The 21,479-nt window shown below is 46.0% G+C and overlaps 1 protein-coding gene and 1 pseudogene across 4 annotated transcripts in view; both read left to right on the forward strand.

Annotated features, from left to right (window-relative positions):
• LOC308470040 (kyphoscoliosis peptidase-like) overlaps positions 1 to 21,018 on the forward strand; it is a 58,185-nt gene extending 37,167 nt beyond the window's left edge. The window contains exons 5-6 of one of the 3 annotated variants that reach the window (XM_080993269.1): positions 17,928 to 18,098; positions 20,055 to 21,018. In XM_080993269.1, coding sequence (XP_080849395.1) covers positions 17,928 to 18,098; positions 20,055 to 20,166 — 283 coding nt within the window. In that variant the 3' untranslated portion in view covers positions 20,167 to 21,018. Of the gene's footprint in view, positions 1 to 437; positions 1,116 to 16,996; positions 17,040 to 17,927; positions 18,099 to 20,054 lie in introns of those variants that run through there. The other 2 variants (XR_013982175.1, XM_080993268.1) reach the window with 2 other exon arrangements.
• On the forward strand, positions 7,096 to 13,638 carry LOC308471744 (kyphoscoliosis peptidase pseudogene; annotated as a pseudogene). Its single transcript, XR_013991593.1, has 4 exons — positions 7,096 to 7,241; positions 10,200 to 10,313; positions 11,846 to 11,954; positions 13,556 to 13,638. The product of XR_013991593.1 is annotated as a kyphoscoliosis peptidase pseudogene (transcript).
• Positions 21,019 to 21,479: the final 461 nt, after the last annotated feature.

Raw genomic sequence — 21,479 nt, forward strand, 5'->3', positions numbered from 1 at the left:
GTTTCATTTAGCCTAACCACCAGCAATGCAGGATTATTATTTTTACCCCGTGTGAGGCTCAAACCCACGATCCTGAGATTAAGAGTTTAAACAAGCTAGCTGGATGAGCCATGGTTTAAAGATGGCTTATCAAACCAAGCAACCATGGTTAACAGTAAGCATAGTTCATCAGATTTGGGTGAGGCAACGAGCTGTGGTTAAGCCTAACCAGGATGTAGTTTCCAAACCCTTCACCGCTTGTGTAGAGGGAGGAGGTGGGGAATGTGTGAGCCCAAGGCTTGCTTTGCCTCATTCCCAGCATGCTAAACCATGGTTTCACTTGACATCTGAACTGGGTCTGTGAGTATTCCATGCCCAACCTTAGATACCTTGGTTTGCCCCTATTGCTGATTTAGATAGTGTTGCTAAATTCTGCACCATTGACCTTTCTTTTTCAGGTACTATGTGGTTTACTTCCTCAACCATCCTGTTCTGATTATTAGAACTTCCCAGAGGATCCCAAATGGCAACTTCTGAAGCAGACATCTGCACCTCCAACAGCTTGAATGTAATCCGCCTTCCGTGTTATTTGATATCCTTCAAGGATAGTCACTTGTCTTTGGCATTACTGCTAAACTGACCACGGTTTTGATGCATAGGGTTTTTAGCTTGACACAAAGTTCTAAAAAATGAAAATATATGTATAATACATATGACATGATACTTGTTTCAATGAGCTCTGAAGTATATGCTAAAATCGATTGCAGTATCTATTTACAAGTTTACAGTATAACAAAGAAATCGGGGAGATGTTCCAGGATTTCTTTTTAAAGGCCATATCAAAAAATGAGTTAAGTGGGAAACCCTAGAATGATTTTGAAAAGCAGAGAATGAAAGGGTACAATTAATGTTTAGGCATAAACTTGTTTGTATAAAAATGTGTTAAAATAACCCCCAATCATTCAATTTCCAGACTTTCAGAACTTATATCCTTTACAGCACAGCAACACAAATCATTAGCTTTTTATCCACCATATTCTTGAGACACCCTAATGTGGTCCTATCCATTCACTTAAAGTAGTAGCAGATTTTTTAAATATAGCAAACAGTAAATAAAAAGAGTACAATCCATAAATTGGTGCAAACTTTTGGGGCTTGCCTTTGATTTCCCAGTGTGTTTGTAAAATGCAATAAAGTTTCACTGTTCTCCAGCAAATGTGTCTTGTGTTTTGTTCCTCTTGCACGATTCAGTTGTTTAATATGTGGCAATCTAACAAAATTACAGTCGTACCTTGGATCCCGAACACCTTGCATGTTGAACATTTTGACTTCCAAACTTGGAAGTGAGTGTTCCGGTTTGCGAACGTTCTTTGGAACGTGAATGTCCAACGCGGCTTATGCGGTTTCCGACTGGCTGCAGGAGCTTCCTGCAGCCAATCAGAAGCCACGCCTTGATTTCTGAACATTTTGGAAGTTGAACGGACTTCTGGAACGGATTCCGTTCGACTTCCAAGGTACGACTGTACCTACAGCATGATCACATCTTACGTGCAGAGGCATATCTAGGGGTTATCTATATAGAGGTGAAGGGGGTAATGTCCTGGAAACTGCTGCTACTTAGGGGTCTGTTATGTACTGATTTGAATAGGATCCAAAAGGCAGCAGTCTGATTGGTCCGAGAACAATAGGGTCCAGAATGCAGCAGTCTGATTGGTCCACAGGAGCCACCCAATCCAGCTCCAGGTGGAAGTGAATCCGCAACCTGATTGGCCTACAGGTGAATCCTGGAATTAGCCAATCACGTGGGGCCCATTGTGTAAATAATGTATATAAAGCAGACATTCTGGGGGAACTTCCATTCCTCCTTACCACTATGAGCTGAATAAAGAGCATGAAATCCACTCTCGACTCCGAGTATATTTCAGGGTCCAAAACCGATACATTTTTACTTAGCTTTAACACGTTGTTACAACTGTTATTTTATAGCACAGAGCAACAGGGACAGAAGGAACCATGAGAGAAGCGATGACTGGCTTCACGGTTTTTCCCAAATCACGGTTTTTTTACACAGCACTCACACACATTGTAATGTATCACCATGATTAACATGACACTGTTTCCACGATGTGGACTTCAAACTTATTTCACCACCCCCAAATGTATTGATACATTGCCCAGCCTTAAAGTATGTGTGTGTGCTCTATGCAAAAATCACCATTTGGGAAAAACTGTGAAGCCAGCTAGTGCCTCTACATAGCTCCATCCTGATTTCAGACAGGGTGATATATTGGTATATTGCTGGTGATCTATCACGATTTTGAAAACCAGGTAACATCCAGCCCTTCTCTCAACCCTTGTTATTCTTTGAAAAGAATTTGTCTAAGTTTGCTTAAGTAAGTGGCTTAAAAGTGTGAGTTAGACTAAGAAAAGAGGAGAAATGATTCCCTACAACAGGTAACTTATCAGTTTTCGTGAAAGGTGTCAACTTTGAGAGAAAGCAGTATTATTCGTGATGGTTAAAAGGTAAAGGGACCCCTGACCGTTAGGTTCAGTCGCGGACGACTCTGGGGTTGCGGCGCTCATCTCGCTTTATTGGCCGAGGGAGCCGGCGTACAGCTTCCGGGTCATGTGACCAGCATGACTTAGCCGCTTCTGGCGAACCAGAAACGCCGTTTACCTTCCCGCCGGAGAGGTACCTATTTATCTACTTGTACTTTGGTGTGCTTTCGAACTGTCCTAGGCTCTGTGGTTTAACTCACAGCGTCACCCACGTCCCTCTAAGGCCCCTTACACATGATTAAATTCAAAGGCAATTTGGCATTTCTTCATGACTAGCAAAACCATCATTTTCAAGACACAAGCCTAGTAAATCTGGAACTAATACCTGATGATCTGATAAAATCGAGAGTCTTTACTTGGACTTTGTTATTTTAACTAATCAGCGGACAAGAAGCCATGCCAGGCCCAGCTGCAAGATGTTTCTAATTAGCAATGGGCAGGTGTCCTTGAGCCTCTGGCACAAGCCTCAAGATAAGGAACTGTAAATCCCCAGGCAGCTGGCAGTTAATACATGAGACAAATTCTCAGAAGCTCTGATACTTCCCAGAAACCTCATCTACCTACGAACCTAAGTTGGCCTTCACCTGCCCCCTGCCAAAGACCCCACAAGGAAACGGCCCAAATTCAAACAGAACCATCCAAATTGATAAGTAACATATCGCAGGATTTTACAAAATCCTGGCAACCTTCAGAGGTGAATTTTTGTATCTCTAGATCAGGGACCCACCCCAGGGTTTCTTGTTTGGTCTGTGAGGCTGTTTTGGACAAGCCATAGCCATCCACCCTACATTTGGGTGTAGGTAAGGGTGGGGCTTGGCGCTGTGGGTTAAACCACAGAGCCTAGGACTTGCCAATCAGAAAGCTGGTGGTTCGAATCCCTGCAACAGGGTGAGCTCCTGTTGCTCGGTCCCTGCTCCTGCCAACCTAGCAGTTCGAAAGCACGTCAAAGTGCAAGTAGATAAATAGGTACCGCTCCGGTGGGAAGGTAAACGGCGTTTCCGTGCGCTGCTCTGGTTCACCAGAAGCAGATTAGTCATGTGGGCCACGTGATCTGGCAGCTGTACGCCGGCTCCCTCGGCCAATAAAGCGAGATGAGTGCTGCAACCCCAGAGTTAGGTTGGCAGGAGCAGGGACCGAGCAACGGGAGCTCACCCCATCATGGGGATTCGAACCGCCGACTTCTGATCGGCAAGCCCTAGGCTCTGTGGTTTAACCCATAGCACCACCCGCGTCCCTTGGAGGCCTAGTAGAGAAATATAAATTCTGCCCTTTTCTAAACCATACCAAGGTTGAGTAACCTAAAAAAAATCATGTGACTACTAATAGTTACACATAGTTAACGTAAGTTTCATTGTTCTAAGCTCATCTGATTTTGTTCCTAATGGAATATTCCGTTTGTCAGCTCACTAAATGAGAAAGCTGAACTATGAATACAGTTAAAGGTCATTAAACTATCCTCTGTTTGCTTGGGGAGGGCTTTAGCTGAATTTTATGGGGGGGCGGGGAAGGATAGAGCAGTTCCAAGTCATTTCCCACGTCACAGTCCTGAGTGTTTTACTCGAGTGTAAAATGCCATTTTGAAAAGCTGTAGCCAGATAATGAAACTTTGGGATATTAGATTTAAAAATATATATAGAACATGTTAACTATGTATGGAAAATGAGTCTGTCGGTCGCCTTTTTCATGTAATTATCCTATAATCTATCTGGAAGAGGAGGAGAAGGAGGAGAACAACTTTGACATCCGTGACTGTGGTTCCCCCAAGAACTTCTGCACATTCCAATGTTGTTTTGCCAAAACATGTTTTGCTTTCATTTTTGTTTTGTCCTCCTGGGTGCTTTTCCCATAGCTCTTATCATAGTGCCAAAGTCTCCCTTATCTAAATATGTGCAGGAAGGGCGAAGCAGCTTCTGCAAAAGAGAAGCAGATGTCGCTTTCCGTCATCTATCTTGATCCATCAAGGCTGTTCTACTGTGTTTATGAGACATACTGTGTCTGCTTGCTCAGGATAGCTATGTGGGCCTCGCAGGGGCCAGATTAAACGTATTATATATATTTCACTGCTGAGGGAGGGTGGCACTCTGCACATGATCAGGCACTCGCTTGTTTACTATGAATGGAACATGAGAGCTAAGTGGAAGCTCCACGCGTGGTACCTCTAAACACCAGGCACAAAAGGCAAAGTGTGGGATAGAGGCCAGACCTCTGAGCCTCTGCTCACAAAAGCTGAGAGGCAGACCACTAGGGACTGTTGGATAGAAAACGCTCAGCTAGTCTGATGCAGCAAGGCACTTCCTATGTTTACAGATTCCAGGGCTGAACCTTGCAGTCAAAACAGTTTGGAAATAAACCCCAAGGGGGAGGATGTATGCAAACTCGCCATTTTTGGTGCACATACGAAAAGTGTACGGGGGACGTGTTCACCAGTTACAGTGGTACCTCGGGTTAAGTACTTAATTCGTTCCGGAGGTCCGTTCTTAACCTGAAACTGTTCTTAACCTGAATCACCACTTTAGCTAATGGGGCCTCCTGCTGCTGCCGTGCTGCTGGAGCCCGATTTCTGTTCTTATCCAAAAAGAAAAGTTCTTAACCTGAAGCACTATTTCTGGGTTAGCGAAGTCTGTAACCTGAAGTGTATGTAACCCGAGGTACCACTGTACAGTTAATTTTTCTCCTTTCCAGTCTTCCATTGCCCCACATCTGTCTCTTCGCCTCCACCCAGAATCAGACTGGATCAGAGAGCAAAAACCTGTCAGGGCTAACATTGTGTTTTCTATGGTGGCCTAACCAGATGCCTCTGGGAAATCGACAAGCACAGACATGAAGGCACTATTCTCTCTGTCCTTGTAACTCAGGGCAGTCCTAGCCTGTATACAGGGCCGGATTGAGGTTTGATGAGGCCCTAAGCTACTGAAGGTAATGGGGCCCTTTATATGTCCAGCTGTCCTTTGTCAACAAATTGGCGCTGTTTTTTGTGTTGAATATATGCTATATGGTAATTTATGGACCTAATACATGGGTAGGCAAACTAAGGCTGGGGGGCCAGATCCAGCCCAATCGCCTTCTAAATCCAGCCCACGGACGGTCCAGGAATCAGCGTGTTTTTAGATGAGTAGAATGTGTGCTTTTATTTTAAATGGATCTCTGGGTTATTTGTGGTACCTGCCTGGTGTTTTTACAAGAGTAGAATGTGTGCTTTTATTTAAAATGCATTTCTGGGTTATTTGTGGGGCATAGGAATTCGTTCATTCCCCCCAAAAAATATAGTCCGGCCCCCCACAAGGTCTGAGGGACAGTGGACCGGCCCCCTGCTGGAAAAGGTTGCTGACCCCTGACCTAATAGGTGCATAAAAGGTAAAGGTAAAGGTACCCCCTGTTAGGTCCAGTCGCGGACGACTCTGGGGTTGCGGCGCTCATCTCACTTTACTGGCCGAGGGAGCCAGGTTACAGCTTCCCGGTCATGAGGCCAGCATGACTAAGCCGCTTCTGGCGAACCAGAGCAGCACACGGAAACGCCGTTTACCTTCCCACCAGAGCGGTACCTATTTATCTACTTGCACTTTGACATGCTTTTGTACTGCTAGGTGGGCAGGAGCAGGGACTGAGCAACGGGAGCTCACCCCGTCGTGGGGATTCAAACTGCCGACCTTCTGATCGGCAAGCCCTAAGCTCTGTGGTTTAGACTACAGCGCCACCCACGTCCATACACAGCAGAAAACACTGTTGCTGGATGTAGGTTTTATTTTATTGGTTTTTTATCTTATATTCTGGAAATGTACATCCAGGTTTTTTTCCTTCAAGTTTTTTTTTGGGCCCCAATAGAGTGGGGCCCTAAACTATAGCTTGTTTAGCTTATATGTAAATACGGCACTGCTTGTATACTAGGGGCTGCCTGCACTGCTCACTCTGCTAAGCCTAGACTAACCAATCCAATAGCAGTCCAACCCCTCCGACAATCCAATATTGTGTCCTACATTTCTAAACCGAAGAATTGATGCTTTTGAATTACGGTGCTGGAGGAGACTCTTGAGAGTCCATGGACTGCAAGAAGATCAAACCTCTCCATTCTGAAGGAAATCAGCCCTGAGTGCTCACTGGAAGGACAGATCCTGAAGCTGAGGCTCCAATACTTTGGCCGCCTCATGAGAAGAGAAGACTTCCTGGAAAAGACCCTGATGCTGGGAAAGATGGAGGGCACAAGGAGAAGGGGATGACAGAGGACGAGATGGTTGGACAGTGTTCTCGAAGCTACCAGCATGCGTCTGACCAAACTGCGGGAGGCAGTGGAAGACAGGAGTGCCTGGCGTGCTCTGGTCCATGGGGTCACGAAGAGTTGGACATGACTAAACGACTAAACAACAACAACATTTCTAAGCAATGAAAAGTTCTGGAGCAGCAATTCAGGGAGATGGGATACCAGGGCTAGGGGGGCTTGTAAACATATGGTTGATCTGTCTGGGCGGAGATTAGGTACTCCACCCACAAGCCTCTCTTTTCATTCTTTGCTTGAATTCCTGGAAACCTGGAATTCCCCCTCATTCTCTAAACCGAAAGCACAAGCATTTCCTCCACCCTCTAGAAATAATGTAATAGCTTAAGACATCATTTACCTCGAAAGAAACAGAGACGCTTGCAGCAATACCCAATTTTCAAAGCTGAACAGTCATCACCTGGACGTCCTCACTGAGCCTTGACGCCAAAAGGTAAGCAGAGCATCCCGATTTGTTTGGGTCTCTTACAAAAACAGCATTTGTGAAATGAAACAACTGACTTTGTGAATGAGATATCTACTTAATGGTGACTGGCAAATTTTGCAGACTGGCATTCTAGGACAGTTGCCTTCGAGGAAACGTCTCTGTCACAAAATGACAGTACACTACTCTACTTAATGAGGTCAAGGTGAACAAGTGAAATGTTGAGGGCTAGTAACTTGTGGGCTTATTTGCAAAGCTAGGGTAGGCCCTTCAGTATTTTCAGGATGGTGGCTAAGTTCTGATTTGTAACCAGAAATTCCTAGAGGTCTTTCCTAAAGCAAAGACACATAGAATTGTGCTGTTCCTCTGTAAGAAAAATAAATAATAACCTTTTGTTATCGTTTTATCTGTCTCCCAGATATGATGGGGAAAATTTATTCTGGGGCTCAGCCCTCAAACATGTTTCTTGTACTATGTGCAAAGCGGTTTCTTGATCATGCCCATTTTGGACTTTCTGAGGATTGAAAAACCCTGAATTTAAAGGGCAAAAGGTCCAGGAGAACAATGGGGTGGGAAATATCTCATCTGAAGGCCCATATATTCATGGGGAGACAGGGTGATGCAAATCTACTCTAGACTGCAAATTCTGCTGTTGTGCAGGCAAGTCCTAAGTTCATAGTGTGGACACAGCCAGCCTCCAAAGCTGCTTTAGGCTGCAATTCTAAACCCACTTGCCTGAGAGTAAGCCCCACCAAATTCAACTAGACTTACAGTTGTACCTTGGTAGTCGAATGGCTTGGCTCCCAAACAAATCAGCTCCCAAGCGCCGCAAAGCAGGAAGTGAGTGTTCCAGTTTGCAAACGTTTTTCGGAAGGCGAACGTCTGACGCGGCTTCCACATGAGTGCAGGAAGCTCCTGCAGCCAATCGGAAGCTGTGCCTTGGTTTTCGAATGGTTTTGGGAGGCGAACGGACTCCCGGGACGGATTAAGTTCGAGAACCAAGGTACCACTGTATTGAAAACATAATATCACTATTCAATTATATGAAAATGAAATGAAGTGGAATTATGAATGATATATAACTTATACTTTTAGGAGATACCTGAAGGCAGCCCTGTTTAGGGAAGTTTTTAATGTTTGATGCTTTATTGTATTTTGTTGGAAGCCTCCCAGAGTGGCTGGGGCAACCTCAGCAGATGGGCGGGGTATAAGTAATAAATTATTATTATCATTATTATTATCATTATTAAGAAAATAGTATAGGAATTAATACCAAAAAATACAACATCCCATTCCCTGCAAAAAGAAGGATTCCCTAAAAAAAACCTGAGCACACCTCTTATGTCAATCAGCAATAGGAACAGGAGATGGACCTTTCCACTAATTATACTGTTCATGTGGGCAGTTCCACATAAAACATAGACTATGAATTGCTGGAATTTCCCTGGCAGGGGAGGAAATGTGCAATTGGGACTCCGGGGAACTTTGACACACCGCCCTGCTGTTTTGCCCAAACTTGTTCTGCTTTCACTTTTGTTTTGGAGCCGTAAGTGCTGTTCCTGTTACTCTTATCATAATGCCAAGGTCTCCACCGAAAGCAGCAATTGCGTGCACGGAAGTTGAAGCAACTTCAGTGGAACGTGGCATTGTGTCATCGGTTGCTCTATTGCGTGCACGAAACATAACAGAACTGCTGGGTGCGATGGCTATCAGGGCTCCAAGTAAAAGCAGTGATTATTTATTTCGCCACTGAGGGGGGGTGGCACTCTGCACATGCTCAGGCAATCACTCATTTTTTGTGGCTTGAAGATGAGAGGTAAGTGGAACAGCCATGCACAAAGGCATGGCTCTAACGTAAGAACATAAAAAGAGCCTGCAGGATCAGGCCAATGGCCCAATTATTCAAGCATCCTGTTCTCACAGTAAGTGAGCAGATGTGTGTGGAAAACCAGTAAGCAGGATTTGAGGACAAGTGCACTCTCCCTTCCTGTGGTTTTCAACCAGGAACCAAATGCAAAAAGTGGGATAGATGTCAGTACTTCCACCTCTCCGATCATGTGACACTCTTCCTTAAATCCCTGCATTGGAAAGAAATTCCCACAGGGGGGAGAAAGCTATTGTTGTTCTCTAACATTTGCTGGTAACTTGAACATCAAAGCCAGAGTTGCCATCCGATTGATGCGTGTTAAGGTCACTCTTTTAAAACAGCAAATACAGTGGTACCTCGGGTTACAGACGCTTCAGGTTTCAGACTCCGCTAACCCAGAAATAGTACCTCAGGTTAAGAACTTTGCTTCAGGATAAGAACAGAAATTGTGCTCCGGCGGTGCAGCGGCAGCAGGAGGCCCCCATTAGCTAAAGTGGTGCTTCAGGTTAAGAACAGTTTCAGGTTAAGAGCAGACCTCCAGAATGAATTAAGTTCTTAACTCCTGCTGCCGCCACGCTGCCAGAGCATGATTTCTGTTCTCATCCTGAAGCAAAGTTCTTAACCTGAAGCACTATTTCTGGGTTAGCGGAGTATGTAACCTGAAGCGTATGTAACCTGAAGCGTATGTAACCCGAGGTACCACTGTAGTTTGAAGGCGGCTCGGAATCTCCAACAGAGGCATTTAGCACCCCTGACAAATTACAATTCCCACCATTCACTAAAATGAGGAAGGGGAACCTGTCACCCTCCAGAGGTTATTGGACTGCAACTCCCATCATCCCTTTGCCAAGTTTGCTGGGCCTGATAGGAGTCCAGCAATCTCTGGAGGGCCCCAGGTTCCCCACCACTGCTATAAGGGCAGCTATGGCAGTCACACTGACATAAAAATAAAATATCAGGGATGGGCAATCTGTGGCCATACAGATGGTATTGCCCTCCCATCAGTCTCTGCCAGCATGGCTAAGGGTCAGGGATGGTGGGTGTTGCATTAGATGTTTCAATGTACATATTGTCTCATCCCAAGAACAACCATTTTGTAGCCTTTCAAGATGAAAGGAGAACAAGGATCAACTCTGTCCCAGAAACAATCTGATGGGAAATCGGTAGTGATGGACTTGATGCAGTTTAAGGAACTGGATGCCCATGCATTGAAGGTATGCTATCTCTTATTGTGATATATACAGTGTGGAATTATAGTCCTGTAAGGAATCTGCTTAGGGACGCAGGTGGCGCTGTGGGTTAAACCACAGAGCCTAGGACTTGCCGATCAGAAGGTCGGCGGTTCAAATCCCCGCGACGGGGTGAGCTCCCATTGCTCGGTCCCTGTTCCTGCCAACCTAGCAGTTCGAAAGCACATCAAAGTGCAAGTAGATAAATAGGTACCACTCTGGCGGGAAGGTAAATGGCATTTCTGTGCGCTGCTCTGGTTCGCCAGAAGCGGCTTAGTCATGCTGGCCACATGACCCGGAAGCTGTACGCCGGCTCCCTCGGGCAATAAAGTGAGATGAGCGCTGCAACCCCAGAGTCGTTCATGACTGGACCTAATGGTCAGGGGTCCCTTTACCTTTACCTAAGGAATCTGCTTAAAGGGACGCGGGTGGTAAAGGGACGCGGGTGGTGCTGTGGGTTAAACCACAGAGCCTAGGACTTGCCGATCAGAAGGTCGGCGGTTCAAATCCCCGCGACAGGGTGAGCTCCCGTTGCTCGGTCCCTGCTCCTGCCAACCTAGCAGTTCAAAAGCACATCAAAGTGCAAGTAGATAAATAGGTACCACTCTGGCGGGAAGGTAAATGGCATTTCTGTGCGCTGCTCTGGTTCGCCAGAAGCGGCTTAGTCATGCTGGCCACATGACCCGGAAGCTGTACGCCGGCTCCCTCGGCCAATAAAGCGAGATGAGCGCCGCAACCCCAGAGTCGGCCATGACTGGACCTAATGGTCAGGGGTCCTTTTACCTTTACCTAAGGAATCTGCTAGAATGCTGAGGTTTTTTTTCATGTGGATTTGGAATTTGATAGTACAGTGGTACGTTGGTTCTTGAACGTAATCCGTTCCAGAAGTCCATTCGACTTCCAAAACGTTCGAAAACCAAGGCGCGGCTTCCAATTGGTGCAGGCGCCCTGGAAACAATAGTCGACAGCCACATCAGACATTCGGCTTCTGAAGAAAGTTTGCAAACCAAAGCATTTAACTTCTGGGTTTGCGGCGTTCGGGTTCTGATTTGTTCGTCAACTGAGCCATTCGAGAACCAAGGTTCCACTGTACCTTCAAGTGTGCTCTCCTGACAGGAGGCAATGGGGAACATTGTGAGTCACAAAAGAACATGCTCCTGTCTTCCACATGTTCTAACACAATAGAGCACCTGTTTTCAGGTGTACACCTATGTACCCAAGAAAAAGGAAAGCTTAAGCATCTTTCAGAATACTTTTTACCCAGGGGCAAGTTTTGGTCAAATTTAAGACATTAATTGATCAATCAGCTAAAACACATACATTTGATTGACCAGCTGTGCGGTTTTACTCACTGTGTAGCCCCACTGAGTTCAGCAAGACTGACTCTCTTGTAAGTGCCTGTAAAAATGCACCCCACATTTTCTTTAAACAAGTGTCAGGCTTAGACAGAAAAAGGGAACTGGGTACTCCTTATTCATGTCAACAGCTCCCGAATCTATTTTCCTTTTGTGAAACAGGTGAATTTCAAGGATAGTGTGGAAAACCTGGTGAGCGTCTTGCATGAGAAAGCCCACAGTGACCTGGAGAAAGTGCGAGCCATTTGGATGTGGATTTGCCATCATATTGGTAGGTGGGGGTGCCACCTTTTGCATGTTGGGGTCCCCTTGTCTCTAAACAGCTCCCAGAATTTAAAGATCAGCCTGTATCACAGTCAGGGCTGGATTTAGGTTTGATGAGGCCCTAAGCTACTGAAGGTAATGGGGCCCTTTATATGTCCAGCTGTCCTTTGTCAACAACAAATTGTTGCTGCTTTTTGTGTTGAATATATGCTATATGGCAATTTATGGACCTAATAGGTATCTAAAGCCATTTGCACATAACAAAATATGTAATTTATCAAAGTAATTGTTGAACTGAAATACAATTAAGAAGAAGTATATTAATAGTGAAATACAATTAAGAAGAAGTATATTAATAGTGAAATAATTATTCAGCTCTAACTTAAAATGATTTTTTATTCATAACAAACTTAATAATGCAAACACATTGGCATTTGGCAATAACAAAAGTTCCTTTAGAAACACAATTTACAAAGACTTATAATCTAATAATTATAAATAGCAGAATGTAGGCACCCTATATATAGAAATGAACAAACCAGTGATATTTTAGGGAGCAGGCTAGCATGTGGGGCCCATTACTTACATCATAGGAGCCTACACAACACAAAACACTGTGGCTGTATGTAGGTTTTATTTTATTTGTTTTTTATCTTATAATTTGGAAATATACATCCAATTGTGTTTTTCCTTTAATTTTTTTGGGGCCCCCCAAGAGAGTGGGGTGCTAAGCTATACAGTGGTACCTCAGGTTACACACGCTTCATTTTACAGACGCCTCAGGTTACAGACTCCGCTAACCCAGAAATAGTACATCGGGTTAAGAACTTTGCTTCAGGATGAGAACTGAAATCGTCTGCCGCCGGTGGCGCGGTGGCAGCAGCGGGAGGTTAAGAACAGTTTCAGGTTAAGAACAGACCTCCAGAATGAATTAAGTTCTTATCCTGAGGTACCACTGTAGCTTGTTTAGCTTTATACATAAATCCAGCACTGATCACAGTCCTGCCCCCATGAATCCAGATCTCTAACAGAGTTCTCTAGCAGATATCCAGTAACACATTGGGCTTTGATGGCCAATCAAGGAAAATGCATCCAGACTTTCACTTGTCCTGCTGCTTTCCCGCAGGAAAACCCAATTTTTACTGCTGAATCAGAACAAACACCCATCAGGTTTTCTGCGGATTGATGTTTGCTCTGATTCAGTGTTAAAGTGTGGGCTTTCCCAGGGAAAATGGCGGGGGAAACAGAAAACCATTCGGATCCATGCTTCCTAGGTATGGGATAGGACAAGCAGAAGTGTTGAATGGAATACAGTGGTACCTCGGGTTAAGTACTTAATTTGTTCTGGAGGTCCGTTCTTAACCTGAAACTGTTCTTAACCTGAAGCACCACTTTAGCTAATGGGGCCTCCTGCTGCCGCCGCGCCACCAGAGCCCGATTTCTGTTCTTATCCTGAAGCACTATTTCTGGGTTAGCAGAGTGTGTAACCTGAAGCGTATGTAACCTGAGGTACCACTGTAGCCTTTTGTGTGAGGCTGTTGCAGCCCCTCATTCACTGTGCATTGCAGACTCAAGGGCAACATTTCACAAGTGTCTTTATTTCTCCAGAATATGATGTGGAAGGCTACCGTAACACAGATAAGGCGATTTATAAGCCAGCTGATGTCCTTCAGTCAGGAAAGGCTATTTAATAATAATAATAATAATAAATTTTATTTATATCCCGCCCTCCCCAGCCGAAGCCGGGCTCAGGGCGGCTAACAACAATCAAATAATCAAAAATCAAATAATCACACAATCTAAAAATATTTCATTATAAAAATTAATTAAATCAAATTGATGGCAACCAATTAAGCAAAGTTCTGTGCAGGTTGCCAGAGGAGGGAGTCAGGCTGCGCCCTGATCAAAGGCCTGGCGGAACAACTCTGTCTTGCAGGCCCTGCGGAAAGATGTCAAGTCCCGCAGGGCCCTAGTCTCTTGTGACAGAGCATTCCACCAGATTGGAGCCGCAGCCGAGAAGGCCCTGGCTCTAGTTGAGGCCAGCCTAACCTCTCTGAGGCCTGGGACCTTGAGGATGTTATTATTTGCAGACCGTAGGTTTCTCTGTGGGGCATACCAGGAGAGGCGGTCCCGTAGGTACGAGGGTCCTAGGCCGTATAGGGCTTTAAAGGTTAAAACCAGCACCTTAAACCTGATCCTGTACTCCACCGGGAGCCAGTGCAGCTGGTATAGTACCGGATGAATGTGATCTCGCAGCGAAGACCCCATAAGGAGTCTCGCCGCGGCATTCTGCACCCGCTGGAGTTTCTGGGTCAGTCTCAAGGGCAGCCCCACGTAGAGCGAGTTACAATAATCCAGTCTGGAGGTGACCGTCGCATGGATCACAGTGGCTAGGTCAGGGCGAGAGAGATAAGGGGCCAACTGCTTAGCTTGGCGGAGATGAAAAAATGCCGCCTTTGTTATAGCTGTAATCTGCGCCTCCATAGAAAGGGAGGTATCGAAGATTACACCCAAACTCTTAACGGACGGTGCTGGCACTAATTGCACCCCCGCAAGAGATGGGAGTTGCCCCCTCAATCCCATATCGTCCCGACCCAGCCAGAGGACCTCTGTCTTCGAAGGATTTAACTTCAACCGGCTCCCACGTAACCATCCAGCCACAGCTTCCAGACATCTGGTCAGTGTGTCTGGGGCCGAGTCAGGATGGCCATCCATCAACAGATAGAGTTGGGTGTCATCAGCATACTGATGGCAACCCAGCCCAAAACTCCGGACAAGCTGGGCGAGGGGGCGCATAAAGATGTTAAAAAGCATCGGAGAGAGAATCGCACCCTGAGGCACTCCACACACCAAGGAGTGGCGCGATGACAATTCCCCCCCAAGCGCCACCCTCTGTCCCCGACCAGAGAGAAACGAGCGCAGCCATTGAAGGACTGTGCCCTGGATCCCCACGTCGGCAAGGCGGTGGTCCAGGAGTTCGTGATCGACCATGTCAAAGGCTGCTGACAGATCTAGAAGAATCAGCAGCCCCGACCCACCTCGATCCAGCTGCCTGCGGAGATCATCTGTTAGGGCGACCAGAGCCGTCTCGGTCCCATGACCAGCGCGGAAGCCGGACTGGAATGGATCCAAAGCAGATGTTTCATCCAGAAACCTACCAAGCTGTTCAGCAACCGCTCTCTCAATCACCTTACCCAGGAATGGAAGATTCGAGACCGGGCGGTAATTGGATAGATCTGAGGGATCTAATGATGTTTTCTTTAAGAGCGGACGCACCACTGCCTCCTTCAGTTCCCCTGGGAATGTCCCGGTGCCAAGGGACAAATTGATAATATCCCCCAGGGGGGCCCGCACCTCGTCTGGACACGCTCTAATCAGCCATGACGGGCACGGGTCAAGAGGACAGGTGGTGGGCTTTCCAGCTTGGAGGAATCTGTCCACATCGGCTGGAGATATCCGGTCAAAGTGGTCCAATACTGGACCCGAGGACAGTCGAGGGGCCTCCAGTTCCTTTATTGTGTCCAAATTGGCAGGGAGGTCATGGCGGAGCAACAGGACCTTTTCCGCAAAAAAGCTCACAAATGCCTCACAGCTGTGTGTCAGATTGTTATTTAAATTTGGCTGTCCTTCAAGGGACGTTAAAGACCGAATTATACTAAATAATTGCGCCGGGCGAGAGCTAGCGGATGCAATGGAGGCCGAGAAGTAAGACTTCTTAGCGGCCTTCACTGCCATCTCATAGGTTTTCATAAAAACCCTATAAGATGTTCTTGAGGCTCCGTCACGGGCACCCCGCCATACTCGCTCTAGCCGTCTGAGGTCCCGCTTCATTTTCCGAAGCTCCTCGGTAAACCAGGGAGCCCGGTTTCTGCGGGGTCGCAGAGGGCGCTTAGGTGCGATCTCATCGATGGCTGCCAGGAGCTGGGTATTCCAGCCCTCAACAAGCTCAGTCAATGAGTCGCCAGGGGGAGCAAGGTCCCGCAAGGCTTGACGGAATCTATCAGGGTCCATCAGCCTCTGCGGGCGAGCCCAAATCGGCTCGCCACCTAAGCAGGGTGGGGGTGGAAAGTCAATCCTGGCTTTCAGAGCGTAGTGATCAGACCATGGCACCTTCATCGAAGGAGACATGATCACATCTATACCGGCGCCAAAGATCAAATCCAGCGTGTGGCCTGCTTGATGTGTGGGGCCCGAAACAAACTGGGAGAGCCCTAGTGTCGCCATGGAAGACACCAGGTCCAGAGCCTGTGAGGAGGGAGTGGCATCAGCGTGGAAGTTGAAGTCTCCCAATACCAATAGGTTAGGGAACTCCAAGGCCCAGCCGGCCACTGCCTCCAGCAGGCCTGACAGGGTGGCTGATGGTGCGCTAGGTGGCCGGTACACCAGCCAGACAGCCAAGCTCTCCTCGGAGCCCCACACTAGGCCAACACATTCAATGCCGGGGATCGATGGCGAAGGTAGAGCCCTGAAAGAACAATCTTCCCGGATTAATACTGCCACCCCTCCCCCCCGGCCCACAGTCCGTGACTGGTGGAGGACGGAGAAACCCGGGGGCGCCATCTCTCGTAAGGTAACAGTTACCCCTTCGCGCACCCAGGTCTCCGTCACACAAGCCAGGTCGACCCCCTGCGAGGTGAAGAAATCTCGCAGGGTAGCGGTTTTGTTGCCTATAGACCTGGCATTGCACAGCACCAGTGAAGGAGGTGAGTACTCCTTGCTCACCCTACCCTCGTCTCTCGGGATGGGGCGCAGATTGGAAGGGGTACGAGCATATCCGTATCTCGATCCCCTTCGCCTATAACATCTGCCCCCACCGCCATACCTCCCTCGCCCCTCCACGGTAGCAATCCCAAGCCTCATACTAACCTCCATTTACCAAATAGAAAGCAAAACAACCTAAAACAATTATGCCCAAACAAAACCAATCCCCACCCCACTCAATGTTCAACCCCAAAAACAAAACAAGACGAAAGAAACAAAAATACATAGATAAAAACCACCATTCATGGTGGTACAACAAAGTAAACAATAAAAGCACCTTTAAAACACCTATTTGTTGTGGATATGCTCGACTCTTTGAAGAAATGTGCAGGTAAATCGTATTACCCCAGCCATCATGGGAAGAAGCTTTTACTTGGCAAGGATGATGGGAGATCTTAGAGTATGCTTCCTCAAACTCAGCCCTCCAGATGTTTTGAGACTATAATTCCCATCATCCCTGATCACTGGTCCTGCTAGCTAGGGATCTTGGGAGTTGTAGGCCAAAAACTTCTGGAGGGTCAAGATTGAGGAAGCCTGATCTAGAGAACCACAGGTCCCTGCTCCCGCTATTTTATATTATGAATGCTGAAGTAAAAATGCATATGTACAGTTGTATCAAGTTGGAGTAGATTCATTGAATTCAATGGAGAATGACAAACTTGATTTTAATGGGTCTCTTCCACACATGACTTAGTGGGATAATAATACTAATAAATACTAATATATATTAATACTAATACTAATACTATTCCAGTCAAAAAAAGGAGTGAAAGCAACCACAATCCCTTGACTTCTTCTTCTTCTTTGGCGATGGCTCGTAGTTGAGTAAGATTGTCTTCCATAAACATGGTTTTAACAATGAGACCATAAGTGACTGTGGAGGCCAATTCTGGATCCACACGTCCTTCCACAATGGAGACATTGGTTTCCAGGCAGCAGTTGATCACAGTGTGGATTTGCCAAGCGTGCCTTCCTCTTAGCACGTTTCTCCCTTGCGTCCTGAGTTCGAGTGTCTTCAAAGCCCATGACACCTTTGGTAAAGGCTGTCCTCCAACTGGAGCTCTCGCAGGCCAGTGTTTCCCGGTTGTCAGTGTTTATACTACATTTTTATAGATTTGCCTTGAGAGAGTCTCTTCAAACCTCTTTTGTTGACCACCGGCATTATGCTTTCAAACTATGACAACTATGGGGTTCCTGAGTGTCTTTCTTTATCCCTCAGAGTTGCAGGGATACAATGCAAATATTTGGTAGGCCGCTGCAGAAATGACGACTTTAAAGGGAAGAGCCGCCATGCCTGGAATGCTGTTTATCTTGATGGAAAGTGGCATCTTCTAGACTGCACATGGGCAAGCGGTTATGTGGATTACTCCTATAGCAAGTTCACCTTCAGGTATGTTGTTAGGCAACAGAAGGCCCAGCCAAGAGTGTGGGAAACAAGTATAGTTTGCTTCCCTTGCCTTCACAGGTTGGTTTTTTCATCGATCATGTTTTAGAATGTTTTATTTGATGGCCAGGGGACTGATGATAATAAGAATTAAGCCATTGGCATTGGAGTGTCTTGAGGGCAGCAAAATTAAGTAAACACCAACGATCTATTTATCTTTTTGAATGGTTCTAGAGCAGCCTTTCACAACCTGTGGGTCCTCAGATGTTGTTGGACTACAACTCCCATCACCCCTAGCTAGCAAGGCCAGAGCTCAGGGATGATGGGAGTTGTAGTCCAACAACATCTGGGGACCCACAGGTTGAGAACCGCTGTTCTAGAGTATAATGCGTATCCTAGGCTACATATGTGTAAAAAAATTAAAATGTTAAAGGACCCCTGGACAGTTAAGTCTAGTCAAAGGCGACTATGGGGTTGTGGCACTCATCTTGCTTTCAGGCCGAGGGAGCCAGCATTTGTCCACAGACAGCTTTCCGGGTCATGTGGCCAGCAGGACTAAACCGCTTCTGGCACATTGGGACACCGTGATGGAAACCAGAGTGCACGGAAATGCTGTTTACCTTCCCACCGCAGTGGTACCTATTTATCTACTTGCACTGGTGTGCTTTCGAACTGCTAGGTTGGCAGGAGGTGGGACAGAGCAATGGGAGCTCACCCCATTGTGGGGATTCGAGCCGCCGACTTTCTGATCGGCAAGCCCAAGAAGCTCAGTGGTTTAGACCACAGCGCCACCTGTGTAGGACTAGGAAATCCTGTTGGCTGAGTCATTGTAACACAGCAGCCCTCCTTAACTCAGTGCCCTCCAGCGCTTTTGGACTACGTGCTAGATGGGATTTTTCCCAAATGGATTTGGAATTTGATAGTAACCCCACCATGCTAGGTGATGTTCAGCAACACCTGGAGGGAACTGATAAGCCATGGCTTGAAGATGGCTTGTCAAACAAACCCTAGTTAACATTGAACACCGTTTGTCAGATTTAGGTGAAACAACAAGCTGTGGCTAGAAGCTAGCTTCCAAGTTTTTACAGCTGTGGGGGGAACAAGGGTGTAGGGACAACGGAAGAAGGGTGGTTTGGCTAAGTTAGTACAAGACCTGCTAGCCTCAATAAAAAGCCCCTGACAACAGATATTTTTGTATTCCCTAGAGTTAAAAGACTCAGGGATTGGATTTATAAACAGGAAAACGAGCAAGACTTATCTTTAATCCATATGTTAATCTCTGGATACATATCTCTGGATATGTATATCTCTGGTTTTATTTCAACGAGTTTTAATTGACTTGCTGGATCTGTAATTGAATGTGTAAAGCCTTTTAAAGGTAAAGGGTAAAGGGACCCCTGAACATTAGGTCCAGTCGTGGCCGACTCTGGGGTTGTGGCACTCATCTCGCTTTATTGGCCGAGGGAGCCGGGTACAGCTTCCGGGTCATGTGGCCAGCATGACTAAACCACTTCTGGCGAACCAGAGCAGAGCACGGAAACGGCGTTTACCTTCCCGCCGGAGCGGTACCTATTTATCTACTTGCACTTTGACGTGCTTTCGAACTGCTAGGTCGGCAGGAGCAGGGACCGCGCAACGGGAGCTCACCCCGTCGTGGGGATTCGAACTGCTGACCTTCTGATCGGCAAGTCCTAGGCTCTGTGATTTAACTCACAGCGCCACCCGCATCCCATTTTAGTCAAACACAATAAATGACTGATTGATGAACAACGGTAGGGCGTGTGTGAAGCTGACGCTTGCTATGGCTCATTCTCAACATGCTAAACTATGATTTCACTTGACTTCTGAACTGGCCCTAGAATTATTCCAGCCTCATCCTTAGATAGCTTTGCCTTTTTGACCCTGATGCTGATTTAGGAAATGTTTTGAAATACGGCACTATTCCACCTTCTCCTTTTGCAGCTATAAGGAGTTTTACTTCCTCACCAGTCCTGCTCTGTTTAGGAAGGATCACTTCCCTGATGAGGATGAGTGGCAGCTGCTGAAGCAGAAACTGACACCTGAAGCAGCTTGAATATAATACACCTAGTATATAATTTGATGTCCTTCAAAAACACTTCTCTCTAATGTATTGATTCATGATTACTCAATTTGTGTTAGTAGCAGAAAGAAGCCTGGGATAACTCTCTGGTTATCCCAGGCTTCCTCAACCTCGGCCCTCCAGATGTTTTTGGCCTACAACTTCCATGATCCCTAGCTAGCAGGACCAGTGGTCAGGGATGCTGGGAATTGTAGTTTCAAAACATCTGAAGGGCGGAGGTTGAGGAAGCCTGAGTTTTCCTTTATGAATAGATTTTTATTTTTAAGTCAGCTATGTATTTCCTTTTCCACTGCATCTGCAAATCATACTATGTACAATCATTGTTCTCTTTGCATGAAGTTGGTGTGATCTATATGCTAAAGTAATAGTTTTGTAATGTCGCTAAACATTACAAAACTATTACTTCAGCAAATAATAATTGCTGTTGTGCAAGAAACCGATTTCTGCAGTTATTGCTAATTGTAATCGTGAGTGATGCTTTTCAAATAAAGTTTCTCAAGCCAAAAACGAGAATGTCACGTTTAAATGTATGTTGTCTTTTTTAAACATAGTTTTAGTAAGTTGGCAACCCAAATAAAGCAGACGCACGAGGGCCAACTTGTGTTTTTGGCAATCTAGTAAGGTAAAGCCAGGGAAGTAATTATGGCAGTCCTAAAAAGAGGTTTAAATGACACACATGACAACACATTTATGCTAGGTAAGTTGCACATTGTGGTGTTATATTGATCAAAAGAAACACTGCATGTAAAACACATTTCAAGTAGCATCTCATCACATTTCTAAGAACCTCAACGAAGAGAATAAAGTTAAAACATATGCCTTTTTCTTTTCATTTGTTGAGTGTGTGTTTGTATTTGTGAAAAGCATAATATGCTAAACTCTCATGAGTTTTATTGTCGTAAGCTCATCTGATTTTGTTCCTCACGTTACTCACATGCAGGGCACCAAACCCAGAAATAGCCCTAAAACGTCACAAAAAGGAGTGAAAAAGGCTTACATGTATTGTGGGAAAGAAGGGTGACAGACACAGATCTTTTAAGCAATAGCTCTTTATTACAGCAGTTAGCACTGCTCTAAGTCTCTCTGAACAACAGTGAAGCTGGTTGCCTTATATAATGCTCAATATTTTGTAACAGTAACGAATTCCAACTAATCAGTGAAAGCAACTCTCAGTCCTTCATTTGCATACTGGTGGCCCAGAATGAGAACTGCAGCAAGTCTGAATACATAACACATGTGGTCCGCCGACCTGCACAGAGGTCCGGAACTAAACCCTTACGCAAAAT

The sequence above is a fragment of the Podarcis pityusensis genome (genome assembly GCF_964106645.2).
Source record: "Podarcis pityusensis genome assembly, chromosome: 2".
Classification (NCBI taxonomy): Eukaryota; Metazoa; Chordata; class Lepidosauria; order Squamata; family Lacertidae; genus Podarcis; species Podarcis pityusensis.